Raw genomic sequence first — 22,299 nt, 5'->3', positions numbered from 1 at the left:
TGGGCAACAGTGACCGCATTGTCCGTGGCTTTGAACAACTCCTCCTCCATACATGAGGCAGGGCATTGTGGGCAAGCATACATATGCGGAGTTGTTTGTTCTGCTCCACAGTCACCCAAGGTGGAGGATTCCTCCAGGTAGTGCCACCTTGCCAAGTTGTCTTTTGATCTGCCCACTCAGCTTCTCAGTCTATTTAGGGATGTCCAAGTTGCCCATTCTTGGTTTGCCCCTGGAGGCAGACCCCCATGGGGGGGCATCCAGTTGGAATTGCCTGGTTTAGCTGCCCAAAGGGACACCCTTGCTGTTGCTGGAGGAACATCAAGAGGAGTGGTGGTTCTCATGAAGCCCTTCCTTGATTTGAGTCTGGTGGGAGGAAGCTGATACTCATGCAGATATATAATATGTAAGTGTTCTATGTTTGTTGTCGTAGGCTTTCATGGCCAGAATCACTGGGTTGCTGTGAGTTTTCCGGGCTGTATGGCTATGTTCCAGAAGCATTCTCTCCTGACGTTTCACCCACATCTATGGAAGGCATCCTCAGAGGTTGTGAGGGATATTGGAAAACTAAGTAAGGGAGTATGTTAATACACAGGTTTATGTTCTATGTTTATACACACAAAGCTGCAAGGCTATTCAATGGTAATCAAGGTGGTCAGTTGTAACATTCGCACTTGTCTCAAGCAGACAAGTGTTCCTTCTCCCACCCAGGACTTTCCACAGATATATAAACCCCACTTGCCTAGTTACCAACAGAGTTTACTACCTCTGGGGATGCTTCTGGAACATGGCCATACATCCCGGAAAACTCACAGCAACCCTCAATTAATTCTACTCAATGAGATTAACAGGCCCACCTCCAGTGAGTGCTCTTCTGAGTCAATCCGGGCAGACTCCCAATACTTTCCAGGAACTACTTTGCGAGGGACGCGTCACTCGAGAGGGAGGGAAGGAGGAGACGGGTTACGTCGTGACGAAAGAGAGAAGGGGCGGATCCTCTTCGCCTTCCGCGGGCGGAGGCGTCTCCCATTCGCCAGAAGTAGTTCCGGTTGAGGAGGCCGCCGCCGCTGATTGGCCGAGCCGAGAGGGAAAGAAAAGGAAGCCTCGCCGCCGCTGCTTCCTCAGCTGTGCGTTGCCGGCTTTGCCTGGAGTGCTGTCCTGCTGGCCGCCTGGGGATTGTTTTTTGGTTTCTGCGCCCGCCCGAGTCTTTTTTCCCTTCCCCCTCATTCGCTTGGAGGGCGCCCCTCAGGCCAGCCTCGCTGCCCCATTCCGTGCCGGCCCCTCTCTTCCTTTCCTCCCCTCCTCTCCGTCCCCTTCCTTCCCTCCATCCTCCTCTTCCCTCCTTCCCTCGCCATGGCCACCCGCTCGAGCCGGGAGAAGGCGCAGAAGCTGAACGAGCAACATCAAGCCATCTTGGCCAAGCTCCTGAGGGAAGAGGACAACAAGTACTGCGCCGACTGCGAGGCCAAGGGTACGTGGCGGGGAGGGAGGGGCGTGGCTTTGCGAGGGAGGGGCGGGGCCTTGGGGAGAATTGGGCAAGGGAGGCCTGAAGTGCTTATCATGGGACCTGCCTTGCCACCCATTAGGGTTTGCTTCCAGGGTCAAAAAAGCGGATACCAAGGTCCGTGGATACTGAAGGTCCTTTCTGTGCAATGCCATTGTAAAATGGCGCTCCTTATATCAAATGGTAACAACCAGGGGTATGGAAAGATGACTGTACATGCATATTATTTTATTTTGCCAAAGGCTTTCATTGGGAGGTGTTAGCAGGCCCTGATTATTTCATGACTGTGATTCCCCTGATTTTTTAGTGTTCTTCTTAACTTACTGTCCTGATTTTAGAGATTTTGTTAATACTGGTAGCCAGATTTTGTTCACTTTCATGGTTTTCTGTTGAAATTGTCCACATGCTTGTGGGCTTTAAGCATTTCCCAAACACGAATCAAGGAACATGAAAGGCTCTTCAGACTAACTAGAGAAGTTAGCCATAGAAGAACACTTGATGAACCAACGTGGACACAGCATGTTATTGAGAACACAGAAATGCTGGACCACTCTAACAGCTGCCATGTCAGACTACAGAGAAGCCATTGAAATCCACAAGCATGGGGACAATTTCAACAGAAAGGAGGAAACCATGAAAATGAACGCAATCTGGAACAATACAAACGCAATATGAAACAATACAAAAAAGCATTGAGTAGCCTTGCAGCTACTCAGTCAATCAGTGAGGGTAGCCTGAAGGTAGCCTGGCCCCTGTTGCCTGGAAGCATTCTCTGTGGAATGATGTCCAGGGTGGGGAGAAAGAACCCTTGTCTGTGTGAAGCAGTTGTGGATATTGCAGTGAGTAAGCTTGAATAGCATTGAGTAGACAATGAAGTTTACAAAGTCAATCTGTGAGCGTTTCTGTATAGAGGTGGCCTGGCTGTTGTTGGATGGAGGCACCTTCTGTTTGCAAGGTGTCAACTGGCACTTAATTCTTTGCTGTCTGGAGTCCCCCTGTTTCTGAGTGGTGTTCCTTATTTGAAAGAAGATGGGTGAAAGTGTGAGAGGGAAGGATGTCCATGCAACTGAAGGGGAAACATGTCAGTCTTCTAAAGGTAGGCTTACATAAGATGGACTGGAGATCCTGAAAGAACAGTTTCATAGAATCATGGAGTTGGACACAGTAGACTCTCAGACAAAACTGGTGGAGCCCCCGGTGGAGTAGTGGTTGAAAGCCTTGTGACTTGAAAGTTGGGTTGCTGACCTGAAGGCTGCCAGGTTCGAATCCCACCCGGGAGCGCGTGGATGAGCTCCCTCTATCAGCTCCAGCTCCATGTGGGGACATGAGAGAAGCCTCCCACAAGGATGGTAAAAACATCAAAAATATTTGGGCGTCTCCTGGGCAACGTCCTTGCAGACGGCCAATTCTCTCACACCAGAAGTGACTCAGGTTGCTCCTGACATGAAAAAAAAAAGTTAGCCAAAACTCAAGCAATTGGCAAAAAAATTGAAGAAATAATACCTTAAATAAAATACATGTATACTATATTAGCATTAAATTACGTTTGTCTTTAGAGTATTTGTCTTAATGGCTGTATTTCAATATCAGGTTAATACAGAGTTTATGGAATGTTACAGTATGGGGTATAGTATTCGTTAGCCCTAACTCCCAAGTAACCAAAACTTTTCTGGGATCTACACATCCCCATGTGTGCTGGTTAACTGAGAATCTACTGTATTTATTACTGAACTTTCCCATAGATGTGAACCCAGGCCTAGGCCATTTCTATTAGGAAAAGGACATGCTCCCATTCCAGAGCTTCCATGAGTCAATCAATCAAACTGAGTATGCCTGCCCCCTCTGGCATAAATTTGCCCACACAAAGCAGGTAAATATAGCACTGAATGAGACATGTAGAATAAACACAGGATGTCTTAAACCTACACCTGTTGATAGATTTTATAAGCTTGCTGTCATCCCCCCCCCCCCCCCCCCCCCGGATGTGCGATGGGAAGTTTCTGCCAATTGCAAGAGAACACTGAAAGCCATCAGCTGTATGGCAATCAGCTTCCTCCCAGTAGACTTAAACCAAGGAAACATTTCATGAGAAACACCATTCTTCTTATGGTTTCTCCAGCAACAGCAAGAATATTCCTGTGAGCAGCAAAATCAGGCCATTCCAACTGGATGGCACCCCAGGAGGGTCTGCCTTTAGGGGCAAACCAAGAATGGGCAACTTGGAAGTCCCTGAACAGACTTAGAAGTGGAGTTGGCAGATCAAAAGGACAACCTGGTAAAATGGCACTACCTAGAAGACTCCTCTACCTTGTGCGATTGTGGAGCAGAACAAACAACTCTGCAACTGTATGCTTGCCCACAGTGCCCTGCTTCATGCACGGAGGAAGAACTGTTTAAAGCTATAGACAATGTGGTTGCTGTTGCCAGTTTTTATTCAAATATTATTTAGCCACTTGTTTTCCCTTTATTTTATGCAATGCCTTTGACACGAAATTAAAAAAAAAATCAATCAAACTTTATTTATATTCCGTCCCATCTCCTCATGGGGACTCAGGGTGGCTTACAACATGAAATAATAAAATTAAACAAAGTATATAAACAGTGGAAACATTCAGTCATAAAATAAATCATAAAATATAAAACACAAAGCCTTCCATACTAGGTGAGCAAGTTTTTCACTTAAGAAACTTCAACCGAGGCAAAATAATTGAACAGTCCCTTTCTGACTGAGCATATTTATCCAGAATTGAAGGAGAGAAGGTCATAAACTGAAAGTCTACTATATATACCACTAAAACTAAACAAGGCACTGGGCCTATAATGTACAGGCTGTCCCTAAGTTACATACAAGATAGGTCCTGTAGGTTTGTACTTAAGTTGAATTTGCATGTGAGTTGGAACGGGAACATTTTTGAAGTGTAATCACATATATTCTTTAGCTTTGGATAGCACAGAGAACAGTTAACACTCCTGTGGAGTTTGTTTTGCTGTCTATGTCCCCTGTTCAGAAGATTTCATCTCATTGTCTTCCCTGTGATAATTGGATTTTCAACTATTTGGCTTGTTGTGGAAACAAGGATTGGTGAGAAAGCTTTAATGGAGACACCTTTTCCCCATGATAACTCTTCTAGGAGTGAATTTCCCTCCCAAGGAGTATATTTCTCTCACTTCCTATTGTCTCACTCCCACCCTTAACCATGAATTATTTGTAAGGCAGATGGTTGTAACTCGGAGACTGCTGTATATGTGTATGTTATATTCGTTGGCAGTTTCCCATCCAAGTACAGATTGTGTCTCCCCTAACTGAAATGCTTTAGAACTAGCAGTATTTTGGGTCCCCCAAAATAGCCAAATAGCTGAAATAGATATAGGTTTCTCCTTTATTGTAGGAAAACAATTCAGAAAGTGCATCAGTCAAAAGACTCCTTTGTATTCATATTTGTGCATTTATAATTATTCCTAACCTTCAGCAATATATTGTCTGTGTAATTTGCACAGGACTTTATGAAATGTGTCAGTGGGTGTTGCAGAAGGTGAAGAATGGCAACTCTATCGAGTTTATTACTATACAGGTTGAATATTCCTTACCCGAAATACTTAGGAGCACATGTATTTTGGGATATTTTTAAGTTTTAGGATACTGTATTGGCATATGCATAATCGGATCTTGGAAATGGGGCCCAACATGAAATTCATATATGTTTCATTTGCTGCTTACACTCATAAACTTGAAGGTTATTTTACACATGTTTTTCATAATTTTGTGCATGAAACAAAGTTTGTGTAACCATGTGGACTATTTCAGATTTTGGAGTATTTTGAATGTTGGAATTGCAGATCAGAGATGGTCAACCTGTACACTGCTTAGCTTCTAGGATCAGATGGAAAATGATGCCTTTAAGGTCTTTAGGCCCTCATTTTGGTAACATCTTCTTGTTCTTCATTCGGTCAGTCGTTTCCGACTCTTCGTGACCTCATGGACCAGTCCACGGCATAGCTCCCTGTCGGCCATCGCCGTCCCCAGTTCCTTCACATTCATGCCAGTCACTTCAAGGTTACCGTCCATCCATCTTGCCCTTGGTCGGCCTCTCTTCCTTTTTCCTTCCATTTTCCCCAGTATCATGATCTTTTCCAAACTTTCCTGTCTTCTCATGATGTTTGATAACATAGGGTCTGATAATACGGTTAAGGATAAGCACTGAGCTTTGGAAGCAGAGTGATGTAGTGGTCTGAACAAACAGTAAACATTTTTAGCCTCTCCACATGGCAACCTATTTGGATATCTGTTTGGCTTTCCTCAAGTTTTATGTATTAAACCATCCATAGACCATAACAACTCACACAATTTAACAAAAATACAACAAACAGGAAAACATATGTATATATACATAGATGGCTACTTGGAGAGTGATTGGTGGTGGTTTGAGCCCTGGACTACAGCTTTTAAAGACTAGGATTTTAATGCTTGTTCAGCCATGAAACTCACTACCTAGGTGACATAGAGCAAGTCACACTCGCTCCACTTCAGAGGAAGGCAATGGCAAACCCCCCCCCCCCCCCCGCCCAGAACAAATCCTACTAAGAAAATCCCATATATTGGACATGACTTAAATGTACACAGTGACAGTAAAAGGGGATTTCAGCTTGTGGTGCTTTTTATCTGGTTACTTGACAAACAGTGCCTGCTGAAATACCCTCTTGTACACAACCACAGGACCCCCCTCCAATTTCAATCTAGAAACCCTACAAGTTTTGTCATTGCCTGTTTCTCTTTAGTGGTGCTAGTGGTCAAAGGACATGAAAAGGGGTGGCGACAGCAGCTGTGTAAAGGTTTGGCAGATTTCAGGGACTCTGGATTAATTAAATCGATTGTCATTTTTGACCAACATTGGCATTGGCTTGCTATGTTATCTCTTAACTTTGTACCTTTCCTCTCTGTGAAATGACTGCTTCCTGAAAGTGGTTTTTGTGGTCCTCAGTTTTTGTCTCTGTGTGCTCATTAAGATAGTTTAAAAGCTTTTTTCATGGTTGGCTTGGGGTGTGCCCGCTTTTTTAAAATCTAATTTCATGTGGATTCCCTTCCCCTCATGACAACTGGACATTATTTCAGCTGGTATTGCCAGGAGGTAGGCCCAAAAGCTTTCCCCATTTTTTTGTTTCACTGCTAGGACTCATCCTTCAAGTCAGCAGTGACATGTTTATGAGGACTGCAGATGTTTTAGAAGATGTTCATGGGCTTAGGAATGGATAGTACACAAGCAAATTTTACATTCCTCACCCCTTTTAATAACAGACCCTTATGCTTGTGGCAAATCGCTTTTGAAACTCATCTATTTTGAAAGAAGCATAGTCCTTTAAATTTTGACCAGCACTAGCTTCACATAAGTTGGAACACAACTCTCCTCATATTCTAGCCACCATGGATGTTGTTGGGAGTGATAAGCCCTGTAGCTGAAAGATTGCTTTGGAATAATGCTGCAAGGAGAAATATGCAATATTTTGTGAAGAATATGTAACTTGGTGTATGGGATTATAAGGATTTGCATATATTGTCTGCTGTTGCCAACCATTGCTTGAGTTTGAAGCATGCTTAGCTGTGAATAAGTATCACTGACTTGGCAGATTAACATTAACACTCCATTTAAGTGAGTATATTTTATTTCCCAGAATTCAAAGGAACCTCCCCACACACACTCACACACAATTTATGTTGCAGTTTAAATAAAACTAGCCTACATTCTTTTTAGAACAGTAGAAATGGTAGGTGCTTTAATAAACTGAGCCCTTTATGAAAGATTTATCAAATATGTTTGTGCTTCGCTTCTTCTTGACCAAGAAGCACACCAATACATCTTTTCTTTTGCTTTAGCCATTTAAAAATATGCCCCATGCCTTCATCCAAAAAAGGCATGAGATTTGGCAGAAGACTCACTTCCATTTAGGGGGCACTGTCTCATCAGCCACCCAGCCTCTACAGATAATTTTGAGCCTCCAAAATTAGCTTGGATAGATTTTAATGGAACAGGCAGTTCTTCAGACATTTCCAAAGATTCACAGCTTGATATTATTGAAATTGTCCTAAGCAATGTAGATCAAGAACTGGAAATGGTAGGTTTCATTTGTATCAGTTATATAGAATTTTTTTTAGTCCAACCACAGTCACAGACGCCTTCAGGGGCAATCCGAACACTTTGCAGAATTGTTGCAAGAAAACAGTTAAGAGCATTTAGGTGTTTTGTTTCTATGATGGATCACATCTGGTACATGTCTTAATCAAATATGCTATAGAAGTGAGTGAATAAAAAAAAATCTTCAAAATACAAGCCTGGCCTTTTAAGATGATGTGGCCCTCCAGATGTTGTTGCATTTTATGCCCCAACAGTCTGTGCAGCTGATGGTAAGCTCCCTAGGGCCTCTGATATAAAAAGGGTTACATGATCTCTGCCCCTAATTTAAAAAGCACAAAACTCCGCCAAGAGTAGGTGAAACCAACTCCCAAGACAAATGAAGCACCCATCATCTTGAGTTTAAACTTCAGGGTTTTGGTGCTCATTCAGCACATAACTGATCCCAGATACTGATCCCAGACACTGATCTAGTATTTCTACTGCCTCATCTAGATCTGACAAAAGTAGACCTAGTATCATCAGCATGCGGGTACCCCATTCCAGATCTATGAAAAGTTCAACTGGGTATTTTCTGATGCTAGAAAGCATAGAACACAAAACAGAGCCATACAGAAGGCTGTTTTCTCATCTATCCAGACAGGTACACACAAAAGTACTAAAGCACAATGCCTTAGACTGGACAACTAGTCCAAGTAGATACCATGATTGAAAGTCCTGAAAGAAGCCAGGAGTTCCAAGAAAAGTAGCAGAATGATGGTTAAGATGGTCAAAACCTGATTCTAATCTTCTGACATGTGAACTCGGTTTCCAACTTTACCAGCTGTTTATTGAAGGGAATATCACTGTCATATTTCCTTATCACTAACAAAATACCTCTCTGATTAAATTAATCTTCTATGCTATTGATTCATTATGCCTTTTTCAAATTCTTTTTTGTACCATAGTCTTCTACAGATGCTCCTCATTATTACAATAGTTATGCTGCTTTGATCACTTCAGAAAACGCAATCTTGTGTCCTCAATCTCAGATGATTTTATGTTGCTATTCCAGCTTTATGTCCTTCTCTTCTAAAGAAGACCATGCTGTGACTAGTTTGTTAGATTAGTCACATTCAATCTGATTTTGATGCCATCACTGAAACTGTACCAGAAGGGATGTCATCTGGTCCAATTTGGATTAGTTTCACTTGTTACATCCTGAGCATGTATATTCATGCTCTGGTAAACCCTGGTATGGATTATTGTAATGGCCCTACTCTTGTAAATGGTGCAAAACTTCAGTAAGTACAAAATTTAGCTGCTAGAATACTATATGATTTATGTAGATTATGCCATGTCATGTCAATGCTGAAAGAACAACATTGGAATTTTTGTGTTTTTGTGGGGCTTTTTTTTTTTTGGCTACTGAAGCCAATTCAAAACTTGAAATGGCATGAGGCCCAAATTATTGAAGGAGTTTTTCCTCTCAAAATTAATGTAATTACAGCATCATGTTTCATTTATACTGCCTTCCTGAGGGAAGTGTGTCTGATCTTGACACCATGCTGCTGTTACCACCATTTTTTCTTAGACATTTTAACACTTTTGTGTTTTTTCACCCTGAAATCTATTCTATTACTAGAGTAATATTTCTTTACTAGGCCTTTTAATTGTATAGTTAGATTGATTTTATTCCCATATGGTGCAGTTTTAGCAATTTTAATTATATTTAAACTGTTTACTATAAAGTAATCTGTGCACATTCCCAATTTTTTTATCTTATCAGGAGTGACTTGAGAAACTGCACGCCGCTTCTGGTGTGAGAGAATTGGCCGTCTGCAAGGACGTTGCCCAGGGGAAGCCCGGATGTTTGATGTTTTATCATCCTTGTGGGAGGCTTCTCTCATGTTCCCTCATGGGGAGCTGTAGCTGTCATCCTCACTCTCTCCGGATTTGAACCGGCAACCTTCAGGTCATCAACCCAACTTTTAAGTCAGCAGTCCTGCCGGCACAAAGGTTTAAACCATTGTGCCACCATGGGCTCCTTATTCCCAAAATTATAATCTCAAAGATTAATTTATAGTAAACAGTTAAAAATATAATTAAAACAGTTAAAATGATGCAACATAAGAATAAAACCAATCTAACAACACAATTAAAAGGCCGAGTAAAGTTTGCCCATAGCTGCTATATACTCATGCATATGTCTAGAAATTTTAGATCTCTGGGTAGACATTGATGGGTTGGTGTGAGTACTGTAGCTTTACAGTGTTTCCTCACTACTTCGTGGTTCGCTTTTTGTGGATTCACTGTTTTGCGTTTTTTCAATAAACTCTAAAATAATATTATAAATCATAAAAAATTACAATTTACAGCCTAAGGAAGGGAGGGAGGAGAAGCTGAAGGGAGAGAAAAGGAGCCCAAGCGGCAACGGGAGGAGAAAGCGATTTATCAACACACGATTGGTTGATGAAGATTTAAAATAGTGTATAACTACTAAAATAATGTATAAAGTAACCATTTTATATTTCTTTTCCGTTGCTCCCTCTAATATCTATCCTCCAGAATACCCCACTCCCTTATGACCCTGTTCGCTGTGGTTTTTATTTTTATGTCTTTCTCACCCCGAGTTTTAACTTAATGTTCATGTGGTCTGCCCTTGTTTTTATTGTCTCCTTGTTTTATTTTGTAATGGATATTATTTACTGTATTGTTTATTGTATTGTGTTGTGCTGTTCTTTTATATGCTGTTTACATTGTATTGTTTTGGGCGTGGCCCCATGTAAGCCGCCCCGAGTCCCCATTGGGGAGATGGTGGCAGGGTATAAATAAAGTTTTATTATTATTATTATTATTATTATTACTAAATCTGTCTCTGTCTCTGTACTATGTTATGGCATTGAATGTTTGCCTTATATGTGTAATGTGATCCACCCTGAGTCCCCTTTGGGGTGAGAAGGGCGGAATATAAATACCGTAAATAAAATAAATAAATAAATAAATAAATAGCGTCCCTACTTTGCGGATTTTCACTTATTGCGGGTGGTCCTGGAATCTAACCCCCTCGATAAGTGAGGGAACACTGTACGCTTATAAAAAAGGGAAGCATAGCCTTCTCTGAGTAGAGTGGTGAAAAGCAAGAGCTTAGTCCATCCTGGGGGAACCTAAAAAGAAGGAATGACCCTCTCTCAATTGTGGCACCACTTTTTGATTACCTGGGCGTGGAAATGGCAGCTGGCCCCCTGAAGTGGCATTTGTGCTTTCCCATCTCTGCAGAATGACCCTCAACTTATTTTTGGGTGAAACCAAAATCCATAATTTTGACCCCAAAACCTATCCTTGATTTATACATGATTCGATTCATGCATGAGTAGATACAGCAGTAGTAAGTATTTTTTTGTTTTTTTATTGTGTCAGAAGTGAATTAAGAATATACTGCAAGTCACTTCTCATGTGAGAAAATTGGCCGTTTACAAAGACTGTTGCCCAGGTGATGCCTGGATATGTTACCAGCCTGCTGGGAGACTTCTCTCATGTCCTCGCACAGAAAGCTAGGGCTGACAGACTTGAGCTCACCCCATTTCATGAATTCGAACCGCCAACCTTCAGGTCAACAATTCAGTCGGCACAGGGGTTTAACCTATTGTGCCACTGGGGGCCCTAGTATTAAGGAGTGATAGTAGACAGTTTTTTAAACTATAAACTAGCCCACAGAGCCTTAAATGAATTAGCTCATTGCCTTTTGCTAAAGTCAGGGAAACTGGCTTTGTGGCACCATGCAAGGTTTGACCTAGAACTTCCTTGCTGTTTCATTGTGCTGCCCTTCCTCTGCTATACATAGCGAGGAAAGGCATGACTCATAGCAGTGAGCCGATGCTTGCTTTGCCTGAACGCACATCAGGAAGTTGCCTTCCTAACAAATACTGAGCAGCTTGTAGTGAATGTTGAAACAGAGAGAATTAAGAGAGAAGTCTGATTTCAAGAGTAATTTAGTAGACATGCCCCTAGAAGCACTGAATATTGCAGTGACCCATATAGTAGAATTGCTGAGGCTTTATTATTTGGTTTCCCAAATCCACTATGTTTCTCTCATGTAGTTTTTCAAACGGTTTGAAGATTTGCTGAATGGAAAACAGCTTCTCTTTGATTAAGGAGCTGTAAGGCAATATTTAAAATAATATTTTGTGTTCTGGTGCAGAGCCGGCCCTAGGTATTTTTCAAGTGTAGGTGAACAGAATTTTGGCGCCCCTGCCACAAACCAATAACTAAAAAATAAAAGCGTTGGATAAGCGAAAATGTTGGATAATAAGGAGGGATTAAGGAAAAGCCTATTAAACATCAAATTACATTAAGATTTTACAAATTATGCACCAAAACATCATGTTTTACAACAAATCAACAGAAAAAGCAGTCTCGACTGTGCCCTCGTATGTTTTGCGCCCCAAGCGACCGCTTAATTCGCCTCATTGTTGGACTGGCTCTGCTCTGGTGGGAAAAGTACCGTGTTATGCTAAATATTAATTAGCATTTACATTCGGAATCTTGGGTAACAAAGTGGCAAAATTAATAAGAAAGTAATCCAGAACAATTGTTTGTACTTTGTACAGATTTGTAATTGTTGTTCATGCCAACTTTTATTTTTGGTATTGCTCTCCATTTTCCATTCTTTTCCTCTAACTAATGATATAAAATTTCTGGAAATGTTGAAGCTATATCAGCCTCTCTACCCCACCATACACAATCAGTGGTTCCCAACCTTTGAGCCTCCGGGTGTTTTGGACTTCAACTCCCAGAAATCCCTGAGCTGAAGTCCAAAACACCTGGAGGCCCAAAACACCTGGAGGCCCAAAGATTGGGAACCACTGTTCTGCATGATGTTAGTGGCAATTCCATCTATATTTGCCCTTTATAGCTTAGGATCATGGTTTTGGGTAAGCATATATGGAATTTGTTAATGTGGGATTTGTGTATCGGTAGTGTTTAAATGAAATTTGTGTCTTGCCTGTATTGCATACTGATTGCATCATCCTGAGTGTACTATAGTCTGGAAAGAGTTAATTGCTAAGACGCTGTGATGTCCTTGATGTGTGGCTGGAGCTGGGGAGTATCCAGACACAAGTGTGTGTGCATTGCTGATTGCATCAGTTCAGTTCTGAGTTGAGTCGAGTGCTGTCTGCCTAGGTGTTAAGTTCTGTGTTTGTCAGCAAGTCTGTCTTGATTATTACTGCTTGCAGTAAAACTTGTATATAGTTTTACCAAAGTCTCTGGGTGTCTCTTCGTTCTGCGTTCCACTGATTCCATCCAACTACTACTGCGCTGCAAATTACTCTGACAGAATTGCTATTTAAAAACTATAAATGCCCCATAATGCAATTTTGCACATGCCTTTTAACAAATATTTCCACTGAATTCTGTAAAACCTGCTCCCAAATAAAATTTTAAAACATTGTCTTAGTTTTGTATAAGCAAAGATGAGATATGCCAACTATTGCATCATATGCTACCCAAGTTCTTGGATTCTAGTTTTTGGAATGGGAGAATCCTGACTTACCAACAGGAATTTACTGAAACATTAAGAAGATGTCACTTTTAAACAAACCCTTTCCACAGGACCATAGCCAGAAAAAAATTCGGGGGGCGGGGTTTGAAACTTTTTTTAAGCAAATCATGAACAGTAGTTCCATAACACAAAATAATTTAGAAATCAGGTTCCATTGATAAACTTCAGTGGACTCTCATGGGGATTTGGTTAATCAGTTAAAATTCATGATTAAACCAGTTTAAAAAAAAAAACCCTGAAATTTGGGGGGGGGGGGTGAACCCCTAACCCCCTCCCCCTTTGGTACAGCCCTGCCCTTCCATGCAGTGGTGTTGAGTGTGAGTCTTTGTAAAGAGTCAACCCTTAATGTGTAAATGAGGTTACTTTACAACTGGACCAAGTGTTGTCTATTGCATCTCAGGAAGACTTTGTTTTGGTCATTCGGATCATGTAATTAGCAATGACAAGAAGGGCTAATATTTATAACCTGTTTGTGCAGTACCTGTCAAGTGAGGTTCACTGTCTTAACGAACACGCCTTGGTCAATCACATCCATATGCCCTAATTTTGAAATCCTCCACCAATACATGATGTGACATCCTTTACAGCTGCTGGGAATGACAGTATTGTGTTCACTTGAGGTGCGGTGAATTTTGAATACATTCTAGAAGATATTGTGACTCTAGTAGTAGTAGTTAAGATAATACCCTGCCAATTTCTCCATATCCTAATTCCAGTAGTCATGTCAGCAAACAGTTTATTTGGAGTCTTTTAGCAGAAGAAACAGAGTCCCTGATACTTTCAGGACTAATAAATTTTATTGGATGTAGGGTTTCACTGGATTTGATGAAGTGGGTTGAAGTCTATGAAAAACCTATTCTGAGTAAAACCTGTCAGTCTTTAATGTACTACAAAAATTTGTAGTGTAATTTATCTTAACACTTATATTAATCCCATTTTTCTCTCCACTTCATCATGGGAAAACATGTTAACACAAAATTAGAAGACAGTAGTTATTCAGTATTTTTTCTAGAAGTAGCTGGAGTCTTGAACTGCCAACATTTTTCTTCTATCAGTCAAGGAAGAAAATGTTTAATCATAACCTTCTGAATAGACGATAATGTGGATATACTGTACATATATCAGCCTGCAACAAGCATGGGAATAAACATCTCTTAATGCGATGCATCTCTTCAAAGCTGGGGAAGGATTTGGACTGTTGCATGTCCATTATTTCTTTGTGACAAAATAGGACCAATTGTTCCATATAAGTTTAATGTTATTGCTTAAAGTCTACAGTGTAATTCACAAGTTTTTCTAAAAAATTATTCAGTCCTCATTCTCTTGGTGGGAAATCCATGGAAGCTTTTGCAGTAAACACTGGCATTTCTTTTTCAGTTGGCATTTAATGCATTCATTTAGCAATTATTTCATAGATAAAATCGATTTCTCAATTTTGTTATAGCAGGAAATACAATCTGCATGAAATCCGATACAACCCTTAAGTACTGTTTCATGCATGCTTAGGACTTAGAATTGTAAGTTATCTTTGTTTCTGGGCAAATATGTGAATAGTTGAGTTACTAGTGTTGTCTTTGCTTTCCCTTAAGCAGTGTGTTTCACATAAAATTTAATACCTTTGGAGAAATTGGCATTCTTATCATTGATGGGGTTTTTTGTGAGTCATAGAAAAATACAATAAATTTACAGTAACTTTGTTTGAATTATGACATGTAAACTTTATAACTATAAATATAATCTATAATTTAAGATTAGAAATTGGCAAGCGTAAAAAGAAAACCCTTTGACATGACTGTAGAATAATAGGAAAGATGTAATGTTTGCACATGTATTTGGCACCAAGAAGCATAGGGAGAAACATCTCAAAATAGGGATATACAGTAGAGTCTCACTTATCCAACATAAACAGGCTGGCAGAATGTTGGATAAGCAAATATGTTGGATAATAAGGAGGGATTAAGGAAAAGCCTATGAAACATCAAATTAGGTTATGATTTTACAAATTAAGCACCAAAACATGTTATACAACAAATTTGACAGAAAAAGTAGTTCAATACGCAGTAATGCTATGTAGTAATTACTGTATTTATGAATTTAGCACCAAAATATCACAATGTGTTGAAAACATTGACTACAAAAATGTGTTGGATAATCCAGAACGTTGAATAAGCGAGTGTTGGATAAGTGAGACTCTACTGTATGTTCAAAATTGAGATGTGCATCAGTACTAGCACACACCCAGTTTGTATAAAGGGGGTGTGGAGTCATGTTTGCAGGCTGTTGATTAAAAAGAAAACTCGTAATTTTTAAACAACTAGCAAAAAGCTTCATGTCTCTTCAGCTTGAAGAAGGAAAGGCCATTCATCTTCTGAAGACACAGAAAACAGTCAAAACCTCCTTTGTAAATGTAGATTGGAAATTTATTATAGGAAAAATATGTTTTGTCTCTGGCCAGAAGTTCACAAGCCCTTGATCTTTAGAGTTGTCCAGTAAAATGATGGAAATATTTGGGTCATGTACAAAGAATGATGTTGGTTGGGCCATGGGATATCATGAGAAAACGACAGAACTCATAATGAAAGAATTGTGTAGCTACCATCAAAGAGTGCATGAGAATTCACAGAGGGGGAACATCTATGATTGCATGGCCTATATTCTAATTATAGACTTTGAGACAGATATTTATATTTTTATTTGTATTTTCTTAAAGGCCATGGGTGCGGACAGGAATAATGATTGAACTGTGAACCTTCCTTGCCATTTGTAACAAAGCTCAGTCTTTTACAATGTTCTGCTGTTGGTCTCACCCCAACATTCTGTGTATCTTTATTGATGGATGGGTAAGATAGCACTATTGAGTATACCAGTGCTGCTGTCTTATACATTTATGAGTTTATTGGCTTAAGTTAGAGTTTCAGTAATTGAATTGTTATTTCATTAAATGAAAGATTATGCTGATGAGCTAACTAATTTCTAACATTTCCCATCTGGTGCTTTCCACATGGGAACCAGTAAGAAAGAAAAGGGGTAAGGAAATGAGATTAAAATAAGGGAAGAAAGGCAAAACAAAAGAAGGGGTTTTCTAATCGATGCATCTTCTTCCTTCTCTCCCAGATTTAAAACAAGGACAAGGGACTAAATTCATGGATGGCATTTTTCTTCATTGTCAAACTTTGTTTAACACATTTAGTGGAAATTTAAATGGTAGGTATACATAAATGTAATTGTGATTCTCTCCCTTGTAATGTAAAATGCAGCCAATTTAGCCTTTTGAAAACATTAATAATTAACTAAGCACATTATTTTTTTTTCTACTAACTGTACTTTTCCTGACTAGGATTAGAGTGTCCCCTGTGGTTGGGGGCTTCATTGCCTCCCTAAGGGAATCTCAAGCTTCTCACCTATGAAATATTGGGGTTGTTTGAAAATACTTATGCCCCAGATTGACTGATAAGACTCCTATAAAACCTCCATGGGGTGCCACTGTCCATTTAGTTGTAACTTAGTGACATTTCAGGAGGAATTCACATGCCTTTTAAATCCTCTTCAGAGCTTCATTGAAAACAGAAGATAATTGATTTGGGGGCAGGGGAGGGCTGTTGTAGACAATAGTCTGAAAGATATGGAGAGAACAGAGCACATAGTACAAGATCCCAACAGTGGAGGTAAAAAACCTTAAATGGCTAAAGGGAAAGGTCCATGGTCTTAGAGGTCTCTACGTTAATTCATAGAGTAGGGATTAATTATGCATCACTGAAGGTATCACTGAAATCTCAGGATTAGCATGTTGTAATATAAAGGTATAACCTCAGAGAAATAAACCACAGGAACCAGTGAACAGCAGAATTGTATGTCAAATATATTTACACCTGTCAGAACACAGACCCCTTTGAAAAAGCCGCACACAAGTAGGAAGAACAAACGTTTAATAAATAATATTGTGAACCCAAAAACACTTAACTTCAGTGTTCCTGGTAAAAGTAAATGTCATTAGCTTCAAGAAAGGCAAAAATGCGGAAACAGAAAATAATCCGTCTTATTTAGCTTGATAATCCGGTTTAACTCCAGCCAAGAGTCTACTGAAACTACAGTCACGCCCAACCACGGTATGGAAAGCCAAGAAAGGGCCAAACACACCCCGTAGCAAGAGCAGGTGACGCCGTTGTCCAAAAGCCAAGCCCAATCCAGGAACCAAAGGAAAGCCAACCGGGAGTAGTGATGCCGTTGTTAAAAGCCAAGCCGAATTCAGGAACCGGGAGAAGCGATGTCGTCGTCAGGAGCCAAACCGAATTCAGGAACTGGGAGAAGCGATGCCGTTGTCAGGAGCCAAACCGAATTCAGGAACCGAGAGAAGCTATGCCGTCGTCAGGAGCCAAACCGAATTCAGGAACACGAAGCTGTACAGCCAGGATCCAAGCCCAACAGAAGAACAGGCAGTGACAATCCAATGTCCAAAATGACATCTTGCCTTCTGCAAAGAGTCTTTACTTCCAACTCCACTTTTAACTTACTCATCGTTATACGACGATGATGAGGCCTCCGCCCTGTCATCATTATCCACAGCTGATCTTGATCCCATACATGAACATCGCCCATCAACCCTCCATTCCCTCCATCTTTGTTCAAGACTTAGATCTCCCCATGTCCCTGGTGTATCAGTAGTTTGCCAATCCCCTGATGCACCCCCAGAAACTGGCTCTGTATTCACATTTACTTGAGTCCAATCTGCAGCACTTTCCATCTCACTCCCGGACCTATCATTCCCAGAAAAACCCTCAAAAGTTTCATCTTCCGTGGGAGCAGTAAGTAAATTCCAGATTTTCTTCCTTTCCCTCTCCTCACCTGACTCTTGCTCCCGAGTTGTCCTTTTAGTTCCTCTACTCTCTGTTAACCCATCTTCTTCCAGCATTGACTCCTCATCGCTAGAGAAGCCTTCAAACATTTCTTCCTCAGAAGGAGCCATAAGTATTTCCCGGACCCGCTTTGTTTGCTGTTCCTCATCAAACACCTGCTCACCATTAGCTCTTTTCCTCCTGCTAGCAGTTCTACTAGTAGTAGTATTATTGCCCCCTGGCCCAATTACAACAACACCCTTGTTCCAGGACTTAAATCCTGGAAGTCAGGCTGAGAGCTTCTGTGTAAAAAATAAGGGAAGGAAATAGCATTGATCTGATTGTGGGAGGTCTGCTACAGACCTCCAATCCATATTGAAGACTTTGCAGATGCCTTCTTGGAATCAATGACCAAACCTTTGGAAAGGGGAGATGTAGTAGGAATGGGAAATTTCAACTGTCCTAATATTTCTTGGAAGTCACAAATCCTCATGCTTTCTCTGGCACTCATCTGAATTGTTTACCATTTTGCATCAGAGACACAATTTCACTACGCCATTCTCTACAATTGAACATTTATGGAATTTGATGTCCATGTGGAGTCCTGTAATCAAACCGAGTAGATACCAAGACCCATTGTATTTGTAAATCAACTTGCTTCATACATTTTTACAAAGAACATGAAGCCTGCTTTATTTCTCTTGTAGACCCTGGGGGGCACTGGTTGTTGTTTACCTTATGCTTATACTTTATCTCTCATTCCCCAAAAGAGTATCTGAAAGACAAAGAGGGTGTGTTTGTTCATTTGCAGGTGACACCAAATTAGGAATGGTACCTAACACGCCAGAGGACATCAAATGTACACATTAAGAGGGCTGAACAAGACTTATCAAAATTTCAACAGGGAAAAATGTAAGGTTACTCTTAGGCTGAAGAAATAAAATGCACAGATATAGGATAGATGTTATCTGGTTTGACCACAGTGCATGTGAATGGGATCTAGGGGTCTCAGCAGACTACAAGCTGAAAAGAAGTTAAAGCCAATGAGATTCTAGGCTGCATTGTGTCTTCATAGAGGAAAGTCATAATCCCACTCTATTCTGCTTTGATTAGATCTTACCTGGATTACTGTGTCCAATTCTGGACACTAAAGAATGATAATGACAAGCTGGCATGTGTCAGGAGGAGGATGATCCAAATGTTAAGAAGATCTAGAAAAAGCGAAACACAGGGAACTGGGTATGTTTAGCCTGGAGCAGAGAAGGTTAAGAGATGACCTGATAACCACGTCAAAACATTTGAAAGGGTGTTGTATTTGAAGATGGACTAGGATTGTTTTCTGCTCTTCAAGTGACTAGGAGATAGAGCAATGGATTCAAACTACAGGGAAATAGATGTAACCTAAACATTAGAAAAAACTTCCTGATGTTAGAGCTGCTCAGTGTGGTGGTGTTTCCTTTGGAGATTTTTAAATAGCGAGTGGTGATCGTGTGTCTGGAGTTCTTTGATTTTGTTATTCTTGCATGGCAGGGGAGTTGAACCTTATGGCACTTGTGGTCTCTTCCAGCCTCATAATACTGTGTGAGGACCTTGGGGTTGCAGAAATATGCTGTGGGAAAGATGTTAGTATGACAGCTGCAATGCTTGCTGCAAGATTAGAGCTTCCTATTTGCATGGATCTAGGATAATGACTTTAGAAAATATGCTAATACAAATACTATGAAGAACACGTTACTTCTGATGCAGCTGAGCAGATAGGGTTCCACCAAGTGACATCTTTTTTACAGCAAGCAAAAAGCATGCATACTAATGTGGCAGCACCTGAAACATTAATGAATGAATGTCATGTAGAAAACAGGTAATGCAGTAGCCCTCCATTATCTGTGTGGGATACGTTTGAAGATCCCCAGTGGATGCCTAAAATTGCAGATACAATACCAAACCCTGTGTGAATTTCTGTATTTTTAATTTATAAATTAGATATAGTATGAAGCTAGTAACAATAACTAACAATAAAATAGAAGAGCTATTAACAATATACTTTAATAAGAGATATGCACATAATTTAAAACTTACAAATTATTGATTTTTCTGATTTTCTACTGAATATTTTTTAAACTGAAGTTGATTGTAGATAACTGAAACTAAAGCAAAGCCAATGATAAGGAGAGTTACTGTAAAGTGGTTAATCTCTCATATTCATGAAATAATGCTGTTGTCTTTAAAGGGTTCTAGCAGGAAGTTGAAAAAAACCATTTTCAACTCTTATAACTTTTGTAAAATTTGATTAACACATGTAACAATAACATATAGACTCTATAGTAATACACACAGACATGCTGGCTTATAGAAGTCTGCCATTGATAAAAATTGTTGGTGTGTTCTTTCTATGCTTTTAACGAATGCCAAAATATACCCTAATGGCCAACCTTCTAATACCTTGTTTGTTAAAGGTTAATAAGGTATGATGTTAAATCTTAGTAAGGAATGATGTGTTTAATCAGCTTGAAGACATTGATCTGGGGCAAGTACAGCAGTAAGTTGCTGGCTTCAAGGATTACTTAGTGAATCAAGAATTGAGTGAGTAAAGAATTCTCAATTGATAATGTTTTGAGTGTTTCTGAGCCATACACAGAACACTTTTTCCTGCAATCTGAATCGTTACATTATTTTTTCTGCCTCCTCTTTCCCAATCAAGAAATCCAATCTACAAAATTTAGTAGTGGAGCATGTTTTTTGCATTCAAGAATCAAGAACTCAAAGTTCAAATGCTTGCATCTCCAAAGATCAGGTATTGTACAAGCTCACTGTTTCTACAAACATCTTAACATCTTAGTAGTGTCAGTGATGCTCCCGAAAGCATCTAAACCTCTGAAGCAGAGGCTAGATGAAAAACAGAAGAGAGGGAAGAACGAGAAAAACTGAGAGTGTGGGAAATCGTGTGGGGTTATCTAGAATGTCAAGATCTCTATGAGCAATAACAAACAAGTGTGGGATTTTGTTGCTGTGAGTTTTCTAGGCTGTATGGCCATGTTCCAGAAGCATTCTCTCCTGACATTTCACCCACATCTATGGCAGGCATCCTCAGAGATTGTGAGGCAATCTCTGAGGATGCCTGCCATAGATGTGGGTGAAAATTTAGGAGAGAATGTTTCTGGAACATGGCCATACAGCCCGGAAAACTCACAGCAACCCAGTGATTCCAGCCGTGAAAGTCTTTGACAACACAATTGTGGGATTATATAGGAGCTTTGTTGTAGACAACTCCAGATAATATCCATTGTTTATTTACAATGATATGTAGTATTATATAGAATAGAATAAATAGAGGAAGAAAACTGAAAAAAGTTGCAACATCTCCAACTTCACCCTTCAGAAACATTCCAACATTTGTGCATTTAGGCCTGTGGAAACAAGCCACAATATCCTGTTAAGAATACAGATTGGTCCACCCCCGTTCACTGCTGGTTAGGACTTACATTTGTTTTTCCTTTCCATTTTTTAAGATGTTTCCTAATCCCGACTCTTCTTTGCTCCTGGGGCCCAGAATAATTTTTGTGTCTAGCTCTCCTCCCAAAGAAAGCATGCAGCTTATTCTGTGTTGCAAAAGAGCTGTGTGATGCATTTCTTGCAGTTCTAATCCTCCTGACACTTTCCTGTTTAACGGAGTCTAACAGAGGGGACAGCTGCCTACCTTAACTAACTTGAATTGCCGAAAATGAATTAACTCATTAAAGCACAAGATTAGCTTCAGCCTTAATCAGAAAATCTAGGGAGTTGAGTCATGTGAGAGGAAAAACAAGTTAACAGTGTGACGAATATGAGCCATATTCATCAACCAAATAAAACTACTGAGAGAGGTCTTCCAGAGAATTGTGTTGAAACAGCATTAGTATGTTAATAACATGGGTGATGTGAGAAGCTAGGCAAAACTAGGTAGAGCCTATCCATCACAGCTAAAAGAAGAGGCTATGGGGGATCAGGTGTAAAAACCAGAGGCCTGTTAAAGGGTTAGCTGGAACCAGATGGAAACAGAGAAAGAAACAGGAGCTGATACCAATGGATTAAATCTTGAGAAGATCAGAAGATAAAGGGGCACTTAAGAGAGGAATAGATAAATTCTGAATAGGGGTTTGATCTGATGAGCTTGGAAGTATGAAAAGGGTTCAGGGAGTTCATGTTTGTATAATAAAATTTTACTGGTTTCATTTTCTACAACTCTGTCTTGCTGCTTTCATTTAAGAAGTGATAAGGAGGATTCAGTTATGACGAAAGAATACCCTCCTCCAGGATAGCTTT

At 40.2% G+C, this 22,299-nt stretch overlaps 1 protein-coding gene across 6 annotated transcripts in view; it reads left to right on the top strand.

Annotated features, from left to right (window-relative positions):
• Nucleotides 1–1,099: 1,099 nt before the first annotated feature.
• The window catches only part of smap1 (small ArfGAP 1), a 102,172-nt gene continuing 80,972 nt past the window's right edge, over nt 1,100–22,299 (top strand). For 2 of the 6 annotated variants that reach the window (XM_008118908.3, XM_008118900.3), the window contains exons 1-2: nt 1,104–1,468; nt 16,283–16,372. In XM_008118908.3, the coding sequence (XP_008117115.1) occupies nt 1,351–1,468; nt 16,283–16,372 (208 nt within the window). In that variant the 5' untranslated portion in view covers nt 1,104–1,350. Of the gene's footprint in view, nt 1,469–16,282; nt 16,373–22,299 lie in introns of all 6 variants that reach the window. The other 4 variants (XM_008118938.3, XM_062982071.1, XM_003215500.4 and 1 more) reach the window with 4 other exon arrangements.

This window comes from Anolis carolinensis, chromosome 1, assembly GCF_035594765.1.
Source record: "Anolis carolinensis isolate JA03-04 chromosome 1, rAnoCar3.1.pri, whole genome shotgun sequence".
NCBI lineage: Eukaryota > Metazoa > Chordata > Lepidosauria > Squamata > Dactyloidae > Anolis > Anolis carolinensis.
Note: the sequence above shows the minus strand (reverse complement) of the source record. Positions and strands in the feature narration are given on the sequence as shown.